Raw genomic sequence first — 27,642 nt, forward strand, 5'->3', positions numbered from 1 at the left:
CGCATTTACACATTTCTCTTAGGTTTCACACCAAACATTCATTCGTTCAAAAAAATTCAAACTTAATTGGACGCATTGCATCTGCCTTAATTATTTCTATGCATCAGATTATTTCTGTGCATCAGATTCATAGGATGCACCAAACGTTTCTATGCATCAGATTCATCGGATGCATTGCATCTGCCTTAATTATTTCTATATAAATAGGTTTTCATGTGTTTGTTTCAAAAAACTTCAAACTTAATCTATACTGAATTCCCTCTCAACCATTCTTATACTATAAACTAATTATGTCTGATGCATCCTATGAATCTGATGCATCCTATGAATCTGATGTAGAATCCTTTGATTCAAGAGAAAGTTTCGACGCCATTCCGAAATATTGTACGTCAAACCTGTGATGTGTATTCTTTATAATTTGCCAAGCACACGAGATGGGTTTGGAAAGGAAACTCTCTCATATGATCTTGACAGATTAGTAGAAGTTATTCGGGGTGCTGGATTAAATTTAGTTCAAGCTATCCACCCGGCTATTTCTTCCAATGGGTCGTTCAAGGGACATGCAATGATTGAGTTTGGAGCGGGAGATGAGCGCGAATGCTTCCGTCAAGCTCGCAAACTGGAGCGCGCTTTTTCTAATAATGAAGCTTCGAGGTGGTGGTTTGAAAACGTTAAACCTCCGTCAGGACCATATTTATGGGTTGCTAATAGAGATGATTTGGGACTGGTCGCATATTTGTATGCTCAGGGGCCTTCCTTTGAGTTCGGGACAGTTCCGCTTGCATGGGAAAACGACCCGGTGGATTGGGTTGAAGGTGATAATGATGTTTTCAGTGATAATGATGTTTTCAGTGATATTTTGCTTATCACTGAAAACATCATTATAAGCAAAAGTAGGCTTAAGTTCCGCTTGCTCCTTGGCTTGTTTGAATTGGAAACCAGTTGGGAGTATTTGGTTTCTAGGTTCAAGACTTCAAGTGTATCTATTTAGTACTTGGTGCTTATGTGGTTTGAAGAGTCGGTTATATTGGAAGCTATATTCCAAGCCTTGTTTCGTCTATTTCCCATTGAGTAATTTCTATGACATGGACACGGCACATTGTGCTTATGTTGGACGGTTCTGGTATTACTTGTCACCTCTGTGCAATTTTACAGTACACATGCAATTGTGAAAACCGATCCATTATAAAGAACCTAAAGAAGCCGGATCCATTGGAGCTTTAACATTATGGATTTATGATGATCATACGAGTGTCTCCACATCAATGAAAAATGGAAGAGAATGGTGTTAATTTCCGTCAATCTGCTTGACGAGAATAGAAGAGAAGATTATTCAGATCATGTACTGCACACTCCTTGTGTGAGGACCAAGGTACGCACATTTTCATTTCAAATTTGTATTAACTATAATTATACAAGTAAAACATTTTCAAAAATTATAAGAAATATTACCTATGGGTTGTTTATTTGTTTAGTGGTGATAAATTTAAAGAAACAGGAAAGAGGTTAGTATGAACTATGAATGTATGATGAGAGTAAATAAATGTCTAGGATATCCTCCCAACTTATATTCCCGTGTCTAAAATAATCTACACGTCTGAGATGTATACAAACTAATAAAGTAACAAGTCGTATTAGAATTGTCAATACGTATATATCTAAACCTTCACGATAATCTGTGTAAAGACACGAAAATGAAAAATGTCTATAAAATGGAAAAGGCATTAAAGTATCATACTATCATGTTGTCTACAAAATGATTATGACAATTTCAAAGTAGTGATGAGCACTCATTTGTCAATAAATAACAAAACTAAAAGGTGAAGAAATTGAAGAAAAAATAGAGATGGAAAGTCAAAGCAAGGATGAGAAAGATACAATACAGCAAACTGAGCAAAGAGAGCTGCCACATGATTTAATAAGCGAGATGATATTAACAAGATTGCCTATCAAATCCATTGTTCGATTGAAGTCCGTTTCCAAACTTTGGTATTCTACTCTTTCATCTTCTCATTTCGCTTTTGCCCACTTTAAATCTCCCCATCCTTTAATCATTCAATCCTTTTTCATTCAATCTGACTTTAAATTCAAGATGTTGTCTTATGAAAATGGCGAAATTGAGCTGGTTAACATGGAGGTTGACTTTGATGTACATAAGGATAGAATGCTGTTGGTGGGCACTTGTAATGGGCTGATTTGTTTAGGATCAAAAACTAAGTTGTCCTTCATCCTATGGAATCCCATAACCAGCGAATTTCGCAAATACTCGAACTCGAAAGTCTGTAAAGACAAAGAGTGGCTGGTTACTTGGGGATTTGGGTACGTTTCTGCTACAAATGACTACAAGATTATTGGTATATGCAAACGTCTGTGGGGTCAAGCTATCAGAGTTCATGTCTTCTCAATAAGGTTCAATAAATGGAGAAGAATTGACAATGATTTTTCCTCTCAAAATTTCTCCGATTTGAGGACTAGTGACCACTTAGATAGATCAGGGTTGCTAGTTAATGAGACTCTATATTGGATGACTATTCAGCGCAAATCCGGGATACAAAGAAAAATTCTTTTTTTTTTGATTTAGCCCTCGAGGTGTTTGACACGTTTCCTCACCTCACGGTGGCAACGCCTACTGCTGGGGTTGGTGACAAGTGTTCATGCAGGTTCTTATGTGTCGTAAAAGGGTGTCTTTATAAGTTTGGTAGATCTTTGACAAGCCATGAATGGGTTATTACCATGATGAAAAATCCTGGAGAAACAGAACAAATTGTTCTCTCTGGGGATTTACATTCAATTGGCTGGGTATCCGGAATCTTCTCTGGAATTAGAGGAATTAGCAAGTGTTTTACAGAATATCACGCTATTACTGTAGGAAAACTACATTTAGGGGTTATGGACTTAAGTTCGTCGCCTATGGAGCACACTTCATTAGCGACATTTGATGGAAGGTCGGAAATTGCCAGCTATTCTGCAAGTCTTCTTTCTACCTTTGCTGTTGCAAGAAGATCCAATAATTAGTACTCGAATAGCTAACCTTTGCTTTGCTTGACCTCGATGTTGTGGGACAATCTCCTGATTTTTCAACAACTTTGTATGAAAACATGTTAGTGTGAGACTCATTTAATGACAAGTGTAACAAACGTTTCGTCATCTTGAAGGATTTGGAACTAGCACATATGGCACATGAATCTGGATTCGTCAATTAGGTTCATCAGACTGATTTGTTGAGTCATCTAACCCACCGGAGCGTTACACCTTGTTTGGATACCAAAAATGGAGGGAAGGGAAAGGGAGGGGAGGGGTTTTTGAGTTTTACCTCCAAAACTTTCCTTGTGGGAGGGGAAACTATTGGCTTGGAGGAGAGAAATGGAGCGGTCTAGTTTTTCGTCCCTTCCAAATCCATCCATCTCCATTTTGTCATCTAAACAAAGGATATCACCTCTTTCCAAATCCCTCCCCTCCCTTTCCCTCCAAATTCATGCAAGCGAGTTAGTGCAGTGACTTACTCAATGGATAAATTTGTTAGACTAGTTTAGAAATACCGGTCACGGTTGCGTGTCCAAGTGCTTGGGGGGCTATTGTTGACGTAGGATTAATAGACAGAAATATAGAATGCTGAAGTTGATTGATACCGATACAGAATCGATGCAGTAGTTGTGCTTATGGGCTGAATAGTCTGTTAATATTGCAAGATATGTTACAGGGCTAGTCGCCTTTTCCAATTGAAGAGTTATCTAGGCCGTAGAGACAGTATCTTGTGATACGTATAATTTAAGATTCTCTTGCGTCGTGGCTTGGCCTTCTGAAGACATCCTAGTGAGAAACCAAATGGCCTGTAGTATTACAAGAGATTGTGTTCAACTGTTCATGCATTCTTGCGGCTAGCCTTTGAGGTAGAGTAATACTTTTTCAATATTTACATTACCCAAAAGGTATTGACCTGAAAAAAAGGACCTAAATCCGATTTTTCCGGTTAAGGACCTTTACGTTAACCAAATGCTGTCGATTTTTTCCGTTAACTTTTATTTTTGCTAAAACCTGTGATTTATGTGCCTTCCTCTGTAAACTGCAGTTGCAATATACGCATCTTTCTACCCTTTTCCATCTCTCTACTTATTTAGAGGCGCAGTACACAGAAATGAGGTTGCAACACTAGTAGGAGAGGCCGGAGGAGCAGCACTAGCTGTCTTCCACGAGCTAAAGAGACATTTCTTCACAATGTGGTACTAGTTCTGAATGATCCCCAGCCCATGAATGCGCTTTCAGCAAATCTACGCAAAAGAGCATACCATTTGTGGGCTTTATCTCAAGAAACAATTTTTTATTTAAAACGGAAGTACTCGTCTTAAATATAAAACAATTCAAACATGGCATATGAAATCAAAGGAGCATACTTTATGAGATGTTATATCCCCACCACTCATGATAGTTGTGGGATGAATGACCATATGATTTTGACCTCATCATTGTTACTTATTTGTTAGCTCTTTGATTTGAGGCTAGAGATGTTTTTGACATAATTCAACTTTTACCCCTTGGACCCGTTAAGAGTTATTTGAGGATGTTTAAGCAAGTGTAATTGTAACAACACATATTAACCACCATAAGAGATGCCTCGTGATCATGAAAAATTAAGGGTATCATAGAAATTGAGAGAACACCTCATACAATTATTTCCCTTAATATCATAATATAACTACCTCTCTCTAGAAATTCTCTCTAGAGTTTTCTCCCAAGGAGTCCTTAACTTTTGCCTGCTAAACCTTTTTTCGCATGTTTATCCCACCGCTAAACTTAACCCCTGCCTCTCTTGCTGACCTAAATTCCCTTTCTACCTAAGACATCCACCTAATTTCCCCTGCTTTTTGCCCCAGTGTCAGTTCATCGTCCGGTCTTTTCCACGTGTCATCTTACCTGTTTTTCCCTTCGTCTTTATAAACAGTTCAAGTAGGTCCTTTCTCCTTCTCCGTTTTCAGAAACTTAAATTATACATCTCCATCTTTTAATGGCTTCTTCTTCTTCCACCTTCTCGCCTCCTTGTAGAGCTGGAGCTTGCTTACAGCTCCCGCCTCATTTGTGTGTTGATTTCACGGATATTGATGCATCTCTCACACTTTTGGGGAAGCTGCAGGATCAACGATACTTCGAGATTGTCCGGATTTTGCAGATTGTCAATGCGAAGTGGAAGTTGAATGGTATGGTTTCTGTCCGTCGTTTTGAACCTTTTTACCTTTTCTCGTTCTCTTCAAAGCAAGATTATGATTACTTTCGTCAGCGTCAAACGGTTAATTTGGATGGTAGCCTGCTCGTCTTCCGCCCTATCTCGGCTACTTCAACCCCGGACAACCTCTTCTTCCATATTGTTCCTATTTGGATCCGGGTGAAGCATTTGCCTTTTCATCTGATGAATACCGCTGTTGCGGCGTTCTTACTGTCCCATGTTGGTGATGTATGTGAAGAGGAATCGTACCCGACTTTGCTACCTCCGCGAAACTTTGTTCGGGTTAAAGTTTGGATCGACCTCTCAAAGCCTTTGATTCCCGGATGTTATTTGGCGCTGAACGAAAAGGAACATCAATGGATTTCCTTTTTTTATGAAGGTGTTTTCAGATTTTGCAAGACCTATGGCCAGGTTGGTCATAGAATTTCCTTCTGTCCAACGAGTAAGGCAGCCGGAGCTCGAGCTATTCGTGCCCGTATTGATTCACTTGCAGCGCGTGGATTGGTGGTTCTTCATGGGCCGCCTAATACTCCTTTTTATTCTACAGAAATCATGGGTCTTCCACCAAGGTACAAGTATTTGAACTCTACTATTGATCTTACGGTTGATGGGGACCCTGTGGTGATGGATTCAGGGGGTGCTTCCCCTGTTTTTTCGTTCTCGAGCTCTGAAGATGATGATCCTGATGAGGCTGGTCCTTCGTCACCGGCTCCTCCGGACCTCCAGGTCCACGGAGATTTAACCCGTGAAGTTCTGTTGGAAGCGTTCCTGGTGCTGCGTGGAACTGCGGCTTTTGATCCTCCTTCTTCTTCTCGCTTTGTTCCACCTGCTGTCTCTGTTCATCCACCTTCTCCGGCGTTCCGTATGCACGTTCCTGAAGATGCTATGGAGGACTCACCTTTATTAGGCCTTCGGGAACCCACTCTTCCTTCTCAGATTATAGATATTGGTTGCCTTTTTCGTGACTCGATCACTTCTGCTTCTGATGTTGCTTTTGACTTTGTGAAACCTGTGTCGAGGTCTTTAACTATGGTTTATAAACGTAAGGTAAAAGTCGGTATAAACTCTTCCAGTCATGCATCTTTTAAACGAACAAATCGATCTTCTTTTTTTGATTTGGACTGCACGACGAATTTGGTATCCATTTCTCCTGATTTGGTATTAAATCCGTCTCGTATTCCTTCTTTTTCATTTTTGTTTCCTGCGCTTTCTAATAAGTTTGATGTTATTTTGAGGCATGTTGCTAAGCGTCTATTCAGTTCTATTTCGTGTGATGATTTTGATCAGCTGCCTCCCAAACGCGCTCGTCCAGATGAGCTTTTTCTTTTTCGTTTTGTTTCTTATTCCTTACCTGTTTCTTTTTTGCCTTGTACCAGCGTTGAAGACATGCTAGCTGAAGGTCTGGTGGCGGACCATAATTCGCCACCCGGTTTCCAATGACTACTTTTGCCTGGAATTGTAGGGGATTAGGAGAGATGGATGATCCTACAATTCCGTTTTTATTTTGGTGTATCCGTCAATATCATCTGTCAATTTTGTTTTTGCAAGAGATTGTGACTTCTTTATCTGTTGCTGCTTCGAAGACAGCCCATCTTAGACGCCCTCATTTTTGTGGCATTGACTCAGTTCGGCATAGTGGGGGGTCTTCTTTTGCGTTGGGATGACTCATTTATACTTAGCTCTATTAGTATTCACCCCCACTTTATTTTGTGTAAATTATGTTTACAAGTAACTGATGTATGTACAAAGCCTGATATGTATGTGATGTTTATATATGGTGAACCATCTTTTGAGTTGCGTCTTTCTTTATGGACCTCTATTACTGCTTTGATTTTTAGTCTGTCTCCTTTTCTAATTATTGGTGATTTTAATCAGGTTGAGATGCATTCTGATAAATTAGGTGGCTCATGTGACATTCGCGGTCAACAAGATTTCACTACCTGGCGACTTGACAATTTTTTGCTTGATGTTCCTTTCTTTGGTCCACCGTTTACTTGGTTAAATAATCGATCTGATGGTCAATTAATTATGGAACACCTATCGCGGTTCTTGTATTCCCGTGTTAAACAACGATCTTCTCATCAACGTATTCTTGCTTTACTTTCTGGCTCTGGTGAATAGCTGTTTACTCCAGAGCAGATTTCGTTGGAGATTACATCTTTCTTTCGAGATCTCCTGTGTGCAACACCTCCTCATGAACACCTCCTCATGATCCTGGCTCACCTCGTGGGTTTGTTGCCCCTTTGCTTGAGTCTTTAGATCTTCCGATGCTCAGCTCTGAGGACTGCCTACTGTTATCTGCTCCTTTTACGGAATCTGATATTATACATGCACTCAATGGTATGGATGGGTCCAAATCACCTGGGCCTGACGGGATTACTCCCAAATTTTTCCGGATGTTTTGGCCCCAGATAGGTCAGTTGGTTACTTTGGCTCTTCTTCGATTCCTTAACTCGGGTGTTATGTTGAAAGAATGGAATCATACACATATTATTCTTATCCCTAAGGTTGAGAAGCCGGAGTTGATTTCTCAGTATCGTCCTATCAGTCTCTGCAATGTTATTTATCGTCTTGCCTCCAAGTGTCTTGCTAATCGCCTCAAGCTTGTTATTTCATCGATTGTTTCGGAATCTCAGCAAGCTTTTGTCCCTTCTCGGCTTATGTCAGACGGCTGTCTTATTACTCACGAGATTATGCATTATCTTAATAAGACAAAGAAAGGATCGGTTTCTTATGCAGCTCTGAAACTTGATATACATAAAGCTTTCGATCGTGTTTCTTGGACATTTCTTGTTGCGGTTATGAAGAAATTTGGATTCCCAATTTTCTGGCAAAATATTATTTGGGAATGCATATCGACTGTCACTTATAATATCATTATCAATGGCGAGCCCTCTGCTACATTTAGACCTTCTTGTGGTCTTAGGCAAGGTGATCCTCTTTCACCTTATTTGTTTATTATGTGCATGGAGATTTTATCTTGCCAGTTGCGAATAGCGGAAAAGACTGGCACCTTACATGGCCTAAAGATTTCTCGGTATGCTCCACCTATTACGCATCTCTTTTATGCTGATGATGCCTTCATTTGCTGTAAAGCAAATCCATCTTCTTTTGAGACTCTCAGAGATTTGTTTCGGTGCTTTGAACTCGCATCGGGGCAGATGGTAAATTTGGATAAGTCTTTTATTAAATTCAGTCCTAATGCTCCGACTGATTTCAAGTCCCACACGGCATCCATTCTGAAAATGCGAACATGTGAATGCTTTGGGAATTATTTGGGTGTCCTGGTAGATCTTCCTTCTAAGAGATCTTTAGCATTTCATCCTTTGTTGGATAAGATGACTTCTCGTATTATTGCTTGGTCCTCTCTCCATCTCAACCAGCCTTGTAGCCTTGTAAGCTGCTTATTATCAACTCTATTATTTTGGGTTCTCTCCGGTTTCTAATGACTTCTATTCCTTTCCCGCTTGGAATTTGTAAGAAGCTTGATTCTCTGATTGCGGCTTTCTGGTGGCACAAAGATGTTCGTCATAGATCTATTCACTGGCTCTCTCGAGACTCTCTGCAGCTTCTTCTTGAAAGTGGTGGTCTGGGTTTGAAATCTGTCTCTTTGCTAAGTCAGGCATCCCTTATGAAAAATTTCTGGCGTATACATCATCATCCATCTGGTTTATTATCAAAGTTTATGACTCCCAAGTACAGGAAGGATCTACCTATTCCTGCTTCAAAATCAAAAGTCTCTCATCCTTCGTTTTTATGGTCTGGATTATGTCGAGCGGCTAATGCTTTTTCTCCTGGTTTTTCATGGAAACTTGGTAACGGTGCCGCTGTTGACCTGTTTACTAGCCCATGGGTGAACGGCCACACCCCCTCTGTGAGATTATTTTCGGCTGCCGAAACACCAACTCTTTGTGATTTGCTCAATGCTTCGGGTAATTGGAATCCTTTCTCTGTTTACCGTTGGTTTCAGTCTCCGTGTGCTAAGGCTATTCTTGCTATGGAACCCCCTCATATTGATATAGATGATTTTCTATACTGGAAATACACGGAGGATGGAGTCTATACAGTCCGCTCAGGATATGATTTCTTGTTGTCACAGATGTGCTTTTCTTGCTCTCCCTCGTTTTACTCTGCCTTTCCTTGGAAAGTTCTTTGGGGTTTTCGCTGTTCTCCTAAGTTCCCTCTCCTTGTTTGGCGTATAGTACATAATATCCTTCTCTCTTTAGAAAATCTCTCTGTTAGAGGCATCCAGGTTAGTACTTGCTGTGTCTTCTGCCACTCACATTCGGAGTCTTTAGATCATCTTTTTCGCTCTTGTACTGTTTCTAGACATGTTTGGCTATCTTCGGCTCTTGGCATTAATTCTGTAGCTAATCCTGCTGTTTGTTTGCAACGATGGATTGCTGATTTTATTACCTATTTTCACAGGGTCACGGACTTTGCAGATCAGTGCCTACTTCGTTTCCTATGTATTATTAAGGCCATTTGGATGACTCCAACTCGGTAGTCTTTGACAATTGCAGCGTCAATCCGATTCAGATTTTATATCTATCTGACTACCTTCTTGCATCTCATTCTCAGCTGACCGTACTTTGGTCTTCCTATTCTGCGGCCGCCTCCAAACTGTCTTTACCAATCTTGAACTGTGCTCTGCCTGTCTCTGCGGTGACTTACTTTATTCCTGTTTGCAGGTCATCTCATCGGGATCACTACATCATCTCTTCTTCGGATACGAGTTCTGACACTCCTGTTGTTCAACATGTGGCATCCACGGTTTTTGCAGCATCAACACAAGGCCTACTTCTCACAATGTATAGAGCTCACTCAGCTTTGCAACCTTCCGTTGCTTTCCAAGTTACATCAAAAAAATTATCTGCTGTTCTGGCCTCCAAAAAGCCAGTACCAATCGAATTGCGCCACTCTTTGAGCACAATTCGTAGTTTCCTTCGTCTATATGTTCACTGGTCAGTTAGCTTGGCAACTGGCTGATATTGTGGGTACTTTTTAAGTTAATATATGAAGTTTATTATTGTCAAAAAAAAAAAAAAGAAATTGAGAGAACGGAAATTTTGTTTTTCGACCCAAGTACAAAAGTGCGATCATGTCTCCTATTTAAGATGCGCAGCTCCACCTAGTGTGTTCATATTTGACTTCGACACCCATACACCACTCGTTATAATGTGTCCGATACGCAACAGAGAGAGTAAATGTTTTATTACTCTCTTCCTTCCGGTCAATTGTTGTCCTTTGGTTTTGACACAAAGACCAAGAAAAGAGTAAAGGTCATTACTAAATGACAAGTGGAACAAATATAGTGTGAATGATCAAATTAGTCTTCAAATTCATTTTTGAAATAAAAAGAACAATAATTGACGGAGACACCCCAATATGAAAAAGGACAAAAAATAAGCAGACAATATTATTTTCAAATTTTGGACACACCTCAAACCCTAGATGACACTTCAACTCAAATTTGATAAATATCATATAGTAGTATAATTTAAGGATCTTCATTATAAACATGATTATTTTTTGCATACATAACATTCATTTTCGATATGTTGAAATATCTGTTAATATTAATACAACCGTTAGGTTTTAAGTAATTAGGATTTACAATATACTTTCAACTCAATCTAAAATATAATACAAAATACTTTTAAAAAATAGTTTATAACACCTTTTCTTTTACAATTTTTAAATTGAAAATATATTTTTAAATAAAAATTATTTAATATTAATATTTTAATAGTATTCAATTTTTAAACTAGTTTTATGACCCGTGAAATTCACGCGTTCGGTTTAAGGACCGTTCATGCATTTTCCTCTTTAGTTTTTTTTTGATGATTTTTCCATTTTTCATTCGTGGTCTATCTCTATAATTATTTTAGCCTTTCATATTTTAGGTATGTTTTACTCAGCTAGAAAATGAGTTGTTTCTATGAATCGATAACAAAAATAAAGTTGACACATGAGACCTTCCATGATGTCTCATACTAATATACTCATATTTTATAAAAGTAAAAGATTGGCTTTTAAAGAGGATGATGAATTTGAATTTATGCCAAACTAATGAAAGAATTAAAAGTTAGAAAACATGAGAAGACACACAAAGCATTTGTGTAGGGTTCTAACTATTGCAATATTATGATAGGGAAATTGAAAGGATGAGATGTGGTTTATTCAATAGGAGATAACCTATTGTGAAAGTGTAAGAGTTAAGCTCTAACTTTTCATTAATTTGTTGGCGTAAATTTTTTTACTACTTTTTGTAGTAGCTTTATATTCAGTTATTTACGATTTTACGTCATTCTTTAGTATTGTTTTTTTATTGTAACCTATTATTTTGTTATTCTCATTCTCATTACTTTTGTAACCAAATGATATCATTTTTGTTTTACGTCAAATTTGATATTTTTGTTAGTCAACTTTATTAAAATGATAACACTCCGTATTAATTAAAAATAATAATAAGTAGTATATTATACAATAGTTTATATACCTCTTTTTTTTTTAATTTAGAAATAATGATGATATTTAAGACTTAAAATATTCTTCATTTCTCTTAACTATTGTAATGTTTAATCAAATAAAAATAATTTAAATAAGGTGGGTAAATAGATAAAACATCCATTCTCACATTGAAAATTAAAAGTAAAAAAGATATTCTACTCATTAGTATTATGTAATTTTGGGATAAAATGTAAGTAATTATACTAAGAGAATTAATATAAACATATTATCGCAAATCGATATATACAATGTACTTTTGCCATCTTATCATCAAAGCAACAATAAGATAACAAATTCAAATGTATCCTATCTCATCTCATTAGTATTCAAATCATGAGAAAAATATAGATTTACGGAAGTTGCTAAGGTTACACTTGGTGTATAAAATATTCTATACACCACCAATTAAATTTTGATATGTGGAAGAATCTCTTGGCATTTATGGGGGAATTATGGAGAGGTTTTGAGGGAAAAAAAATTCAACATTAGAGAAAAATATGGGAGGGAAAGTTTTAAGAACTTTAATAATTTTGGTATCAAGATTAATAAATATATTTACTATAATTAAATATAATATTATATCTTAGCAAAATATTTACCAGATCACTTAAAATTTCTACCCTAGCATTTAAGCAATTATCTTTCGATAAAAAAAAACTACAATTCTTACGTTGCTTTTTTTTTTTTTAGGGAATTACAAAAATAAACACCAAAAAATAATATCTTAAACAATCTGAATAATTATGACACATAATATTTTAGAAAAATTTTGAAATTTGAGATTTTATGTTTTGAATTATGGCTCCCAAATTTTGACAAAACAAAACCTAAAGAATATTCTATCTCGTATCCCTCAATTGCCACATGTCATAACGTTACTGGCAGTGTATAGAAGATTCTATACACTGAATGTAACCATAGCCTTTTCGTAGATGTACCCATTTAACCAACTTAATTAAATATATAGAGAATATTATATTTACACCGACGACTTGCCCTAGTCATATTTATAATTTGTTGTTAATATCAATCTTAATAAATTTATTACACATTAACAATGATGAATATATTAAAAACATCCACAAAAAATCTATCAATATTGAAAAGAGATTAAAAAAACTAAAGTTACAATTTATTCAAGTTATATTACTACGAAAACGCGGGTAACTGACGGGCAATCCGTCAGTAATAGCCTTTTTCCTTCGGTAATTCGCTGATGATTTCCTTCACCAAAGTTTGACCACCATTCGCTGATGATTATATTCAATCGTCGACAATCTCAAGTGTCTTTATATGCATTCGACAATGCCTAAAGCAAAATATATAATACAAATGCTTGTCGAATTCTCCACTTTTCTTCTACTTCTCTCTTATCTCTTCATTTATTGTCCATTTGATGTCCATTTGATTCCTACACAGCACAAAGTAAAGATATGCGAATTGTTGAAAAATAAATCAAATAAAATAATTAGGTGAAAATAAACAAACTTTTTCATTAATTTGTTTTTGCTAGGAATGTGTTAGAATTTTTATCAATTTATTTTCTTTTATAGGTGAAATGTTTTCATAACGGTAGAATATAAAAAGATTAGTACTAAATTATGATTATAGTTAAGTGGAATATGCGTGATAAACGAAAGTGTTTAAATAAGATGAGTAATTAGTCTATTGACTATTACTTTGCCTTTTCATTTTCTATTTTTACTTTTTTTTTTAAATAAAAAATAAAAAATTGATCAAACATGTAAATGTAGCTCGTCACGTGTTATTCTAGTGACTACTCAATTTAGGCTTTTTATGTTACTTTTCATTAATTTATTTTTGCTAGGAATATGCTAGGATATTATCAATTTATTTTCTTTTATTGATGAAATTTTTTCATAACAGTAGAATATTAAACCATTTGCACTAAATAATGATTATTAAGTGGAATAATGCATGGTAAATAAAAGTGTTTAAATAAGATGAATAATTAGTCTATTGATTACTACTTTGCCTTTACATTTATAATTTTTATTTTTTTTAAATAAAAAAAATGATCTAACATGTAAATGTTGCGTGCCATGTGTCATTCTTCTAACTACTCAATCTAGGCTTTTTATATTATTATATAGATATCTTGAAATTATTAAATTATAGTTAATGCATATTTTTTTATTGTAGTTTTTTTTTTGAGTTAATTAAGTTTAAAGCTAATGTAATATGGATGAATTTTTAAAGGAAATAAGTGAATTAAATTAATGCAATATAATAATAAATTGATAATCCATGTCATTTTGTTTGCCAAGTCACATTGTTATTGTGTACGTCACTTTTTTTTCATCCCATGTGACATTTTCTACGTGACATTTTTAGGCTAACCTTTTAATAATATTTTATAGATTTCTACGTGGCATTTTTAGGCTAGCCTTTTAATAATATTTTATAGATTAGTTATATAGAAACATTTATAAACATTTTTTCTTATCCACAATAATTCCCAAATAAAAAATACATTTTCTTCTATATTAATGTTGACTATGAAACACAAATATGGAAACAAAGTTTGTCAACGCCGACTTGATCATGTATATATATTCAACACTTTTTCAACTTAACGTAACCAACCAACCTCTCAGCTTAACGTAACCAACCAACATGTTGTCAAGTTTATGATTGTTGTTTAAGGAGGTAGAATTCAATGAAAGTCGGTGACGATCTGAGGGGATTAAATCTCCCCTTTTGTCAAAGTCGGTTGAATTTCATCAAGACTAGCTAGGCTTAAAGATTATTATGCCCCAAGTTCTAATGATCTTGCCTGTCTTGGGTCACTTGATGAGATAGCAAAAAAGTTTGAGCATAAGGTCTTTCTACAGGCAACAAGCCGCGGTGATTATTTAAAGATTATCGAACAAAAGCTCACGCAGGCCACTAATATACGTCCTGCATTATCTGTTACAGGAAATTAGTTGGAAGGGAATGTGATTTCGAGGCCTACTGTTCAGTCCGATTATGCTGAATTGAACTTTAATTAAAACCCGAATATTCCTGTAATCCAACCAAGAAATATGGTAGTGCAGAATCATCAGTATGTATCTCAAAATTATTCCGGTGCATCATAATTGTCAGCAATTTCCGATTCTGGAAGTACAAATCCGAATAAGTCTCAGCTTCTAATTGATGAGTTTAGACGCGCCAAACTCTCATACTTGCCTGAACTTGAGAAATGGTTAAAGGCTATGGAAGGTAAGTTTTCTGAGGTTCAAACTATCAGTGAGTGTGACAACCTTGAGACACACATCGTTTCAGTCCGACAAATGATCAAATTGCTGAGCATTGCCGAAAATCAATTGATGCTATGTGATAAGCAGAAACTACGCCATAACATGAATAATGCTATTGCGTACTATAATAAATTTGTTAAAAATGGTATTAGTTTTAATATGAACCAAGCATATCAGTTGTCTGCACCTCGGAGGATGGCCGGTACAAATGTAACTCAGAATACTCTTACTGGTCTGGTACTTATGAACCAACCCGAGATTTCTTCATCAACAATTAATCCAACGAATATGAAGAGTAATACAATCCAATATCCAGAAATGCCGGAGTCTGTTAGTCAACGAGAAAATAGAAATAAATTAACTAATGCCACCGGTAGGACATATAAGAAGCCACGCTCTAAGTCGATGGAAAAATCGTCAGGAAACTCTCATGAATCGTGGCTTAACTTGGCTACCTTACACTCAAAACGGTGCTATATTACCACAAAACTCTCTCACACCTCTACACCTTCAACTCCTATTACACAGTCTTGTGGAGCACCTGATGAGATTTCATTGGGTTCGCCAACACTGGAGGAAATTTCAGCTTGGAAACTGGTGATATAGACCCTGTTGGATCCGAATCATGATCAACTCTTCAAGAAAATATTTACAGTATAATAGAAGGACATAAGTCTTTCTTACATGTTAAGCTCTATTTATATATTTTTTTTTTTGAGAAATAAGCTCTATTTATATATTACAGTACTTGTTAGTTAGTTGTTCCACAATGATTACCTATATTTGTTCCATATACATATATGTACTTAATGGTTCAATAAGCATTCTATGTCGAAACTTCGAATCTGTACTTACGTATTATAGGGAGCTAGTTTGAAGAGTTAGGAACGATAAACATCTAAGAGGGGGAGGGGGTGAATTAGGTGTACCTTTTTAAAAATTTGTTCTTAACTTAGTTAATTGATAACTTAAGTAGAGAACCTTAAAGTACAAACCTTGAGAAACTTAATAGATTGTAAGTTCACAAGATGGTACAACATTTTTATGTCACAGTATAGCTGACTGTGGCACAGAACTTGAATAGGTATGAACGAGAAATAGCAAAGTGAAATAACTTATGAGTAAATGAACAAACAACCAAAATTTTTTAAAAATTGGTTCAGCCTCTACTCGAAGGCCTACGTCCAACCGTTATTTTATTGCTTGTTCAGAAATTTACTCAAACAACTAAACCTTTCAAATGAAAATAACTCGCCAATCTACCCCGACTGCACTCAAACTTAAAGCTACTCCGCTTCAAGAGTTTATGTGTTCTTTCTCACAGGTTTACAGAGTCTTTGAATCTCAAGGGTTCACTTAATGAACATGAAGATCACGATTAAGATTTAAACACGAGAATCATGGAACAAAACTCATTATGTCACAGTGCAGCGAACCGATACTCGGAGGTTTACAACTTTTTGAAAACAAACGAAGACTTTTAAAATCTGAAAAACGTTTTGCAAATACTTGAAGAACAAAGCTTTAACTGCACAAATGATTTGCAAGGTTTTACAATAAATGCTTTGGAAAGTCTTGAGAAATAAATGAAACTAAGGCACACTATTTATAATGGATTTGATCTTTAAGAAGTATAATTAAGGTTAATTAAATCCAATATAAAACAGGTAGCCTTTGAGTGATGGTAAGTGTTAGGCTTTAGGCTTGAGGCACAAGTCTTTGATTAAAATCAAAAAATACTTCCCAAAACACTCAACATGTGACACTTTACCAAATTGGCAAAAAACTTTTCTAGCTTTAGAACGTTGACAAGTTCAACTTACCATTTTGGTAAAAAGCAAATGTACAAATCTAGAGGTTTTATCAATAAAGATTAGTGACTTAAAATTTCAGATTTGTTTTGAACTTTGAAGATTCAAATGTTAAAGCTTTGACAATATTAAATTTGTAAAGATTTTAAGACTTAAAATTTTCGTATAAACATTCCTCCATACGGTAGTATCAGAAACCAAAGTGCAGTGCACTGTTGCATGGTTTTGCAACCACTTGACGAAAATGAGAATGTTACACTTAGGCCCTGTTTTTTCTGGCTTTTTAGAGCTGAATTGAACTGAATGAAGCTGAACTGAATGAAGCTGAACTGAATGGAGCTGAATTGAACTGAACTGAACTGAATGGAGCTGAACTGAACCAAATAATAATAATAATAATAATAATAATAATAATAATAATAATAATAATAATAATAATAATAATAGAGAGAGAGAGATAGGGGAGGGAGAGGCGATTCCTGGCGATCACGCGATTCCTAGCTGCTGCTGCCGTCGACGTTCACTATCACCCTAATCTTCACCACCGTGACTGCCGCCTCACACCGGCTTTGGGGTCATCGGCGGGTGCTGTTTAGGGTTTGTGGGTGTTTCGTGTCAGAGAGATTGAGGAATAGGGCATCGCGTTTTTGTGTCCTGCCGTCGTAGGCTGCCAACCACCACACCACGCCGACCTTTAGACCTCACGTCACCGGTCAGGGTGGTGATTGTTGGCTGTTCATATGGCTGCTGTCGTTTCCAGGGATATCGTGAGGGAGGGTTTGTCATTGTCGGGGTTTTCTGTCGTTTTCTGCGCCGGTTATTCCCTCTGCCACCACCATTGGGCCACCAGACCTCACGTCGCCGGTCTAACATGGTGGTTTGACGGCTCTGCCCTACGATCCTTTGCCGGTAAGTGCCTGCCATTTTTTTTTTTTTTTTTTTTTCGGTTAGGGTTTTCTTTTCTTCTTCCCGTGTTGCTGGAATCTGTTTCTCTCTGTTCTCCGGTGTCCGATCACCTCTGCCACCTCTGTCGCTGCTGGTTGTGTGGGTGTTACGGGTAGCGGGTGCTGTGGGGTTTGGGTTCGTTTGCCGCCTGCCTTTGTGGTTGTGTTGGTGTTCTCGGTTGCTTATTGATCATCACCGGAGTATGTGGTGCGTTGGTGGTCAGCTGGGCTGCCCTTTTGGATGCTGGTAGCGGGTACACTTTGAGCTCTTAGCTGCTTGTGCGTGAGCCTGTTTAGTGGTTTCCATTCGGGTGGTGGTTGTTGGTGGCTCTATAGTTTTCTGTGCAGGTTGGTGGTGTGTTCCTTCATGCCTGACTTGTACGGTGTCACTGTCCTTTTTCGAGTCTTCATGCATGTCCGGATGGTTTTGGTAGAGGCCTTACTAAGGCTGCATGGCAGAAACATTTTCAGGTCCGACATTGTCATTATGGTGCTTTAGAGCTTACATGTCAAACTCTTGTTGATAGTCTGACTGTTTTCTCTAATGCCGTGAGTACTTTGAAGCGGATGGGGCTTTGGTTGTGTGGGGTATGCTTTAAAACTCGTACAACTCGCGCTAGATGTCGGCATAGTCGGGGTGATATTGTGATGCCTCCGGAGTGTATTGATGGCCTCTACAGCTTTCATATTTATGGTATTCCAAGACCAAAGGCTCGTTCTACTTCGGTTTCTTCTGATGATAGTGTTGAGCTTGTTCAGTGGTCTATATCTTCGCTTGACCGTTTATTGTCTTTGGGCCTTTGCACCGTGAAATCTATTCCTCCTAAGTATCGTCTTGGGTTTGCTCGGGATTTGAAAGGAGCCCTGGATGATGTGGCTGGTTCCCCTAGTGATCTCTCCCGCTGGATTCGTTTGCTTGTTTTACCACTTTGTCTCCTTAAGACTTGCGCTCCTCGGAGTAATCTTGAGTGTAGGTGTGACACCCCCATACTCCAAGTGCCTTACCAGGACCACTCAGGTATAGAAACGTCACCATATCGGTTACCCAAGGCAATGATAATCACGTGACAATAGCGGAACATATTTTAAATAACAATATAGTTTAAAGTGATTACATGTTCAAAACAAAAACTGTTAAACTGAAGTACAAGGTTCCTAGACGGTCTACTGATAAAACTATCAAAACTATAAAACATCGTCTGACACATCGGAAGACTTCTAACTGCCACGTGATGACTCATCCCAGCTATCCCATACGCGTCATATCATACCTGCTCGATAACTGCTCACCATCCCCGAATGGATCACCACAGTTTTTAAAACATTTAAACGGGGTCAGTACTAATTACACAATACAAACCAATACGAAACAAATGCCAAACAGCTCAAACAACGCATCAATCCCCAGTCTCCATCATCAATCTTCACACAACTGACTACACACTAAAGTGTGTAGCCCTGCCAGAGTATCCATCGCAACAGGTACTCCACACCGCCAGTGGGGGACCGCAGCCGTTCCCACCTAAGCCCCGCTCATCTCATCGAGCGATAAACCCATGTTCCTTAATGTGAACATCCCTTCTGTGGCGGGTGCAGGCACGGAAAATTTATTAATGTGCCGAATAAATAAAATAAATCAGTTGAATCTGAGTTAATATTAAATTTTAGCTCAATTTGATTAATTTACCCCGATTAAATGAAATACGGATCGACACGGATTACAAAATGGGTTATCCGGATCATTAGACCCGAAAAAGATCAAATTTGGGCCAAATTCACTAATAAACCCATAAATGGGCCTGTGAATGCCAAAGTCCACCAAGGGGAATTAAAACTCTATAAATAGAGCTATTCCCATTCATTTCAGAAGAGAGAAATCATAATCATAAAATTCAGAGAGAAGAAGACATAAAAGCTCTATAAATTCCCTCTGCAAGACACCTCTGCAAGCAGTCAACAAGCACACCAAAACTGTGCCGCCTGCCCAAGAAATTCAAGTTCAAGCTACAACATTTAAGAGAGAACAAGTCGCAGTGACCCTCTCAAGAATACAAATCGACACCTCCTACAGAGTGCATACAACCTCTACAGGTGTCATTCAAATACAACGTTCGCGCCTCTACTACAAACAGCGTTTACGTGATCTACTACGGCATTTAGAATCAGAGGATACATTAGAGATTGTACACATAAACTTTCTGATATTAATAAAAATTCATTTGTTTCCTATTTTGTATTACATTTATTTTGCGATACAAAATTTGCTGTTACAAATTTTGGTGAACCCGACGTGAAAATCTCTACCTCTCATCTCTACTGCTGTTTTATTCAAGTCTACCAAAACAAGAAGATGTCTACTAAGCAAAGCATCTCCTCCAGTCCATCCAAGAAGACCTACGCAGATATCCTGCAGGGTACCCCCATTGCTGCTACCTCCCCTGCTACGCAGTCAGTTGGCATCTCCACAAGAGGAATGGCGAAGAAGGCTGCTGTCAATGCTGCTGCTGCCAGTCTACGCTCTGCACACGTCCCAACTAGGCCGCGCAAGTTCTCTGTCGCCTCCATAGCTGCTGCTGCTACAGCGCTCCTGGCCGCCTCTTCTCCTTCACGCGAGGAGACTAGAAGTGTTAAGGTTGACAAAAAGGCTTCCCCCTGCAAATCCAAGGCGTCGCCAAAGAAGAAAGAAACATCAACTCCTAGCGTCGCTTCAGTCATGGTGATAAGTGGTGATACTCTTGAGGATCGAATGCAGAAAATGAATGAACTCCTTGAGAAGATGATGAAGGAAAATGAAGAAAAGAACAAAAAAATTGATGAGCTCCAAAAAGAGGTGGTGGCACTCCGTGACAGGAAGGCCGAGAGCGAGCATGGTGACACCGATAGGGATGATGATAGCGATAGAGAAGTTGGCGAGGATAGGGAAAAGCCAAAAAATGAGATCAACAACTTCATCAAGAGAAGCTGCAGGAGTTAATAGCCAAGACGATCAAGTGTCAGTTGGATGATAGCTCGACAAGTAGTGGACGCTACATCAAGCCTTACACTAAGAGGATTGACATCTGCGCATGCCATCTCGGCTATCGGCCTCCAAAGTTTCAACAGCCGACGGGAAGGGGAACCCAAAGCAACACATCGCCCACTTCGTCGAGACATGCAACAATGCTTTGGAACAGAAGGTGATCGTTTGGTGAAGCGATTCGTTCGTTCGCTCAAAGGGATCGCGTTCGACGGTACACGATTTGGACTCGAGTCAATTGACAGCTGGGGTCACATGGAAGATGAATTCCTCAACAGATTCTACAAAGACACCAGGACGTGTCGTCGGCATGAGCGAATTGACAAAGACAACTCAATGGCAAGATGAGCACCGCTCGTCGATTACATCAACAGTGGCGTGCGCTGAGTCCGGAATGCAAGGATCGCTTAAGTGAAGCGTCGCAGATTGAAATGTGCGTCAACGGGATGAAATGGGACATTCTTTACATCCTGAAAGGGATCATGCCAAAGAGCTTCCAAGACCTGGCTACCCGCGCCCATGACATGGAGATCACAATCAAAGAACATGGTAGTGATCGACCAAGTTCTTCTAAGGTGCCAAGTGAAAAGAAGGAGTTCAAGAAAAATGATAAGAACTCCAAATCGTCGACAAAGGAAACAATGGTCGTCGAAACCAAAAACAGTGCACCACAAAATCTCGTCAAAGCCTAAGTATGAAAAGAAGAAAGAGTCATTCTCTTACAACTACCAACGAGACAAGCCTACATTGAAGGAGTTGCAGGCTAAGAAATACCCATTCCCAGATTCTCGACTTGTCCGGAATGCTCGATGACCTCTTAGAGAAGAAGGTTATACAATTGCCAGAGTCGAAGCGCCCTGAGCAAGCAAACAAGACAAACGATCCCAATTACTGTCGTTATCACAGGCTGGTGAGTCACCCTATTGAAAAGTGTATAACACTCAAGGATAAGATCATGCAGCTCTCCAAGGAAGGGAAGATCATTCTTGATTTGGAGGACACAGTAACCACAAATCAAACTACTGTAGTCCTGGAACAACTTGACGAGCCAATTACACAGCAAGGACAATGTGTGTATATGTTGCAGTTCGGAAGTTTTGAGCCTGTGGCATTACAGATCCAAGAGTCATTGCCGTCGCTACCTCCAATGTCATTGGAAGAAAAACTACCTCCTCAGAATAAGAATGAGGAAAAGAAGCATGAAGATGACGATGAAGGTTGGACTTTGGTTACGCGCAAGAAGTCAAAGAAACAAACAAGACAGATAGCGCAACTTGTTCATCGTCGAAGAAAACAATAAAAAAGGACGAAATCTCGCAAGACGAAGGGAAAGAGAAAGTCCAAAACAGTGGTCAAACCACATGTCTTGCCTATCGATATACTTGAGCAGGAACCACCGAGTCCCGTCACCTTAAAAGAATTTTTCCCACAAGACTTCTTAAACAAGGTTACCGTGTACACCGTCTCAGCTACGGAAGGTGGTGATGATAAAAATAATATAGAGGAAGGAGGCCCAGATGATACGGTATTGCCTCAACAGTTGCATTCTGAAAAGGAGAACGAAATAGTGGCTGCTCTTCACGCCCTTCCTACAAACATGGGATGGAAGCAAATCTTTCATCTACCTAAAGAGAAGCGTCAGCTGATAATTCAAGGACTTGAGAAGCCTGAGTTGTATGCGGGCAAGATGAAAGAAAAAATTGAGCCTCTTGAGCAATCAACTGGATGTGTCTCTGCAACGCACCTTGAGTTTTTCGGGATGAGGATTTACTTCTTGGATCCAAACCTCACAACAGGCCACTTTATGTGTCCGGGTACATCCGGGGGCAAAAGGTCAAGCGCATCTTAATAGATGGAGGCTCAGGAGTCAATCTCATGCCAAAAGCCACTATGAATGAATTAGGGATCACGATGGATGAACTCTCCAGTAGTCGAACAATGATTCATGGTTTCAACTTGAATGGGGAGCGCGCAGTTGGCATGATCCGCGTGAACCTTACCATGGGTGATCTTTCTTCCGACACGTTGTTCCATGTCATGGATGGCAAGACATCGTTCAAACTATTGCTGGGACGACCTTGGAAGCACGAAAACGGAGTTGTCGCCTCAACCCTCCATCAATGCTTGAAATATTACCGTGGTGGTGAAAGGAAGATAGACGGAGACGCCAAACCCTTCTCTAAGGTCGACTCTTTCTTCGCTGACGCAAAATTCTTTGAAGAGAATGGTACTTCCAGTGAGTTCATGCCAACCACCATCTCTTCAACAGGAAAAGGGGGTAAGCGGGAAAAGAACATCATCAAAGAAGATAGTGCTGCAAATCCTGCTAAAGAAAATGATGTTAAGAAAGATGTAGACAAGGCCAGCAAAACAGCTACTCCTGCCGCATCACCCAAGAAGCAAGAGACGACGCAGAAAACTACACCACCAGTACTACGCTACATCCCGAAGTCTCGCCGCAAAGATGGGGAGAGTCCTTTTACAGAGTGTCTAACACCAAAGACAGAGCCTAAGGATAAAAAGTCAAGTCGATGTTCAAGCGGGAATGGGTGGCCAAAGTCGTTACACCTCTACCAAGTTCATCTCAAACGAAGATTGTGAGACCTCCTCCGAATGGTTTCGTCTGTTCATCCAAAATCGTCAAGTGAGGGAAACAAGGGGATATTTGATTCCAATGCTTACAAGCTACTGGCAAAGGCTGGATATGACTTTACAAATCCGACTCCTCTCGGCAAAGTTATAGAAGTTGAGCCGTACGGTCTGAACAAAGCGCAACATGAAGTGTTCAAGCAAGATGGGAGCTTCATGGTGACCAGGGCCGGGCTCGGATATGAGTCTCCTGCGCCTGTGAAGATTGGTGCTCGTAGAAAAGGGCTCTCTGCGTCTTCTCGACATCACAAAGAGAAGAGGTCGAAGAAAATGAAGGAGAGGAAAAGATGCATCCATCTTCGCTTCGATCGAATAAGTCCACCTGCAGAGAAGTGTCACCCTTCTATATTCACAAGGTTAGGGAGACCAAGTGCTTCAACCAAACACATTTCTGTATTTGCTAGGCTTGGCAATCAAGGAGAAAGTAAAGTCAAAGTGTCAACTCCTTTGTTGCGCATAAACAAGAAGGGCGCAATACATGAACGCTTGGGCGGTCCATCAAAAACAGTCTTCAGTCGACTAGGGGCTCCCAAGAAGAATAGTGGCAAGGTTCGTCCTCTCTCAACTTCTGCAACACAAAATGAAGAAGAAGTAAGAGTAAGTGATGACTTGAGAAGCGCAATACCATCTCGTATGAAGCGTATGCAAGTAGTGGATATCATCCAACATGAGCCACTCAAATCAAGGAGGCGCGTACTAGTTCTTACTGGCCAGCAAAAGAATGCCGAAGAGCTTGTGCCTTCATCTTCACGTCCCTGTGATACAAAGAAGTCAAGTGACTTAGAAATTACAACGTCGTCATATCACATCACGAGAAGAGATACCGACGAGAACGAAGAAGTTGAGGCGGATGAAGCCCCCGAAACACTTGAAGACGGGGGCAATCGATCGTAGATGAACTCAAGGAACTCAACTTGGGAACTATTGAAGATCCTCGGCCCATTTATGTCAGTGCTCTACTGACTAAGGAAGAAGAAGAGGAGTACTACAAGTTGTTGGTCGAGTACAAAGATGTCTTCGCTTGGAGCTATAAAGAGATGCCTGGACTCAGCCCAAAAATTGCAGTTCATCGTCTAGCAATCAAGAAAGGCACCAACCCCAAAAAGCAACCTCAACGTCGTTTCAGGCCGGAGCTTGTACCTGAAATTGAAAAGGAAGTCAATAAACTCATTGAAGCAGGTTTCATTCGAGAAGTCAAATATTCTACCTGGATAGCAAACATTGTCCCGGTCAGAAACAAGAATGGACAACTGCGCATATGTGTCGACTTCAGAGACCTTAATGATGCATGCCCAAAGGATGACTTCCCTTTGCCAGTTACAGAGTTGATGATTGACGCAACCACTGGTCATGAAGCCCTCTCATTCATGGATTGTACTGCTGGTTACAATCAAATACATATGGCACCTGAAGATCAAGAAGCAACAGGTTTTCGAACCCCAAAAGGGATCTTCTGCTACACGGTCATGCCGTTTGGATTGAAGAACGCTGGAGCTACGTACCAACGCGCAATGCAAAACATCTTTGATGACATGCTGCATAAAACAATAGAGTGTTATGTTGATGACGTGGTTGTCAAATCAAAGAAAAGAGAAGACCATATCAAAGACCTTCGAACCGTCTTTGAAAGACTTAGAAAATGTCAACTCAAGATGAATCCACTCAAGTGCGCATTTGGAGTCACATCTGGGAAGTTCTTAGGTTTTGTGGTCAGGCATAGAGGCATTGAAATTGACCAAACAAAAATCAGAGCTATCAACGAAATGCCGGAACCAAAGACATTGAAAGAGTTGCGCGGATTGCAAGGACGTTTGGCATACATCCGAAAGTTCATCTCTAACTTAGCCGGGCGTTGCCAGCCGTTTAGCCATCTCATGAAAAAGGATGCTCCATTTCAATGGGATGAAAAATGCAAAAATGCTTTTGATAGCATCAAGAAGTACTTGGCCAGCGCGCCAGTGCTGGGGGCACCAATTCCAGGAAGACCACTGGTCCTCTACATTGCAGCACAAGAACGCTCACTGGGGGAAATTGTGCTCAAGAAATTGAAGACCGCAAGGAGAGAGCACTCTACTACCTGAGTCGTACCTTGGTTGGAGCTGAGTTGAATTACGCGCCTATAGAGAAGATATGTCTTGCTTTGGTGTTTGCCATCCAGAAGTTGAGGCACTATATGCAGGCGCATACCATACATGTGGTCTCAAAAGCTAATCCAATCAAGTACATACTCTCAAGACCAGTCTTGTCTGGAAGACTTGCGAAATGGGCAATGTTGCTTAAGCAGTATGACTTGGTGTTCGTGCCTCAAAAGGCTGTGAAGGGTCAAGCTATCGCCGACTTCTTTGCTGATCATCCAGTGCCAGCAGAGTGGGAAATTTCAGATGACCTCCCAGGAGAAGAAATTTTCTATGTAGACGTCCTACCTCCATGGCAAATGTACTTTGACGGTGCTGCAAGGCAAGATGGAGCTGGAGCTGGAGTTGTATTCGTAACTCCACAAAATCATCTTATGCCATATGCCTTTACACTCACTCAGTTGTGTACAAATAATATGGCAGAATACCAAGCCCTTATACTCGGCCTTCAAATGGCGATTGAAATAGGCGTCAGGGATATGGACATCTACGGAGACTCAGAGTTAGTGGTCAACCAAGTCCTTGGTGAATATGAAGTGAAAAAGGAAGACTTGATCCCCTACCATCAACGGGCATTACAACTGCTGAATCAACTTGACGACATCCATGTTGGTCATGTAGCAAGGAGTGCCAATAAGTTGGCTGACGCGCTTGCTAATCTTGCAGCCACTTTGGCACTGGGGGCAGAAGAGTCTATGCAAGTCCCGATCTGCAAACCGTTGGGCGAGATCTTTGCTTGAAGGAGAAGAAAATGTAGACACAACCAACATGATATGCGTCTACACACAACCGATGAAGATGATTGACGTCAACCTATCATTGATTTCTTGGACCACCAAAAATTACCTGATGATCCCGCATACAAGGTTGAGATACGTCGACGTGCTCCAAAGCTTATTCACTATAAAGGGACGCTCTACGACGTTCTTTCTCGTGCCAATGGTTGAGGTGTCTAAGCAAGGACGAAGCTACTGAAGCAATGCATGAAGCTCATTCTGGCATTTGTGGTGCTCATCAATCCGGGCCTAAACTTCATGATCGTGTAAAGAGAATGGGGTATTACTGGCCAACCATGGTGCAAGATTGTATTGACTTTGCGAAAAAATGTGAACCCCGTCGCTCTACGCAAACTTCATACACCAACCGCCGGAGCCGTTGCATCCTACTGTTTCTTCATGGCCTTTTGAAGCTTGGGGACTTGATGTTGTGGGACCTCTTACTCCAAAGGCCTCAAATGGACACGAGTATATCCTCGCCGCCACTGACTATTTCTCAAAATGGGCAGAAGCCATCACACTACGGGAAGTGAAGAAAGAAAATGTTGTGGACTTCATTAGAACCCAAATTATCTACAGATATGGTGTACCTCAACGTATCACAACTGACAATGGGAAACAATTTTTCAACCATCTGATGACAAGTCTGGGAGAAAAATTCAAGTTCAAACAATACAAGTCATCCATGTACAATGCCTCTGCAAATGGTTTGGCTGAAGCCTTCAATAAAACTCTTTGAAACTTGTTGAGAAAAGTAGTAGCAAAGTCAAAGCGAGATTGGCATGAAAGAATTGGTGAGGCGTTATGGGTATACCGTACCACATACAAAACACCTACTCAAGCAACCCCGTATGCATTGGTGTATGGAGTGGAGGCCGTGCTGCCTTTGGAGTTGCAGATACCTTCCTTACGCATCGCTATTCAGGAGGGACTCACAGATGATGAGAATGACAAGTTGCGATTAGCAGAGTTGGAAGCTCTCGATGAAAAGAGACTAGAGGCTCAACAAAAGCTCCAATGTTATCAAGCAAGGTTGTCACGCGCATTCAACAAAAAGGTGCGCCCTCGTTCTTTCCAAGTAGGAGACCTCGTCCTTGCAGTACGAAGGCCAATCATCACCTCTCACAAGCCAGTTGGTAAATTCACCTCTAAGTGGGATGGTCCATACGTGGTACAGGAGGTCTACACAAATGGTGCTTATAAGATTGTTGATGAAGACGGTGTGCGTGTCGGTCCAATCAACGGAAAATTCTTGAAGCGCTACTATTCTTGAGGCTCAACAATGAAGGCTCCTAAGCAAGAGCTTAAACTGCACAC

At 39.6% G+C, this 27,642-nt stretch overlaps 3 protein-coding genes across 3 annotated transcripts; all 3 read left to right on the forward strand.

The window, feature by feature from the left end:
* The first annotated feature begins 380 nt into the window (after positions 1 to 380).
* On the forward strand, positions 381 to 6,658 carry LOC141608331 (uncharacterized). Its single transcript, XM_074427691.1, has 3 exons — positions 381 to 1,372; positions 1,821 to 1,989; positions 4,070 to 6,658. The coding sequence occupies exon 3, from the start codon at positions 5,003 to 5,005 to the stop codon at positions 6,656 to 6,658; it is 1,656 nt and encodes a 551-aa protein (XP_074283792.1). The 5' UTR covers positions 381 to 1,372; positions 1,821 to 1,989; positions 4,070 to 5,002.
* Positions 6,659 to 24,451: 17,793 nt separating this feature from the next.
* LOC141608332 (uncharacterized) lies at positions 24,452 to 26,289 on the forward strand. The gene is made up of 2 exons (XM_074427693.1): positions 24,452 to 24,730; positions 25,345 to 26,289. Exons 1-2 carry the CDS (start codon positions 24,452 to 24,454, stop codon positions 26,287 to 26,289), a joined length of 1,224 nt encoding a protein of 407 aa, XP_074283794.1.
* A 239-nt stretch (positions 26,290 to 26,528) lies between these two features.
* On the forward strand, positions 26,529 to 27,598 carry LOC141608333 (uncharacterized). The gene is made up of 2 exons (XM_074427694.1): positions 26,529 to 26,634; positions 27,081 to 27,598. Exons 1-2 carry the CDS (start codon positions 26,529 to 26,531, stop codon positions 27,596 to 27,598), a joined length of 624 nt encoding a protein of 207 aa, XP_074283795.1.
* The last annotated feature ends 44 nt before the right edge of the window (positions 27,599 to 27,642 follow it).

The sequence above is a fragment of the Silene latifolia genome, chromosome 10, assembly GCF_048544455.1.
Source record: "Silene latifolia isolate original U9 population chromosome 10, ASM4854445v1, whole genome shotgun sequence".
NCBI lineage: Eukaryota > Viridiplantae > Streptophyta > Magnoliopsida > Caryophyllales > Caryophyllaceae > Silene > Silene latifolia.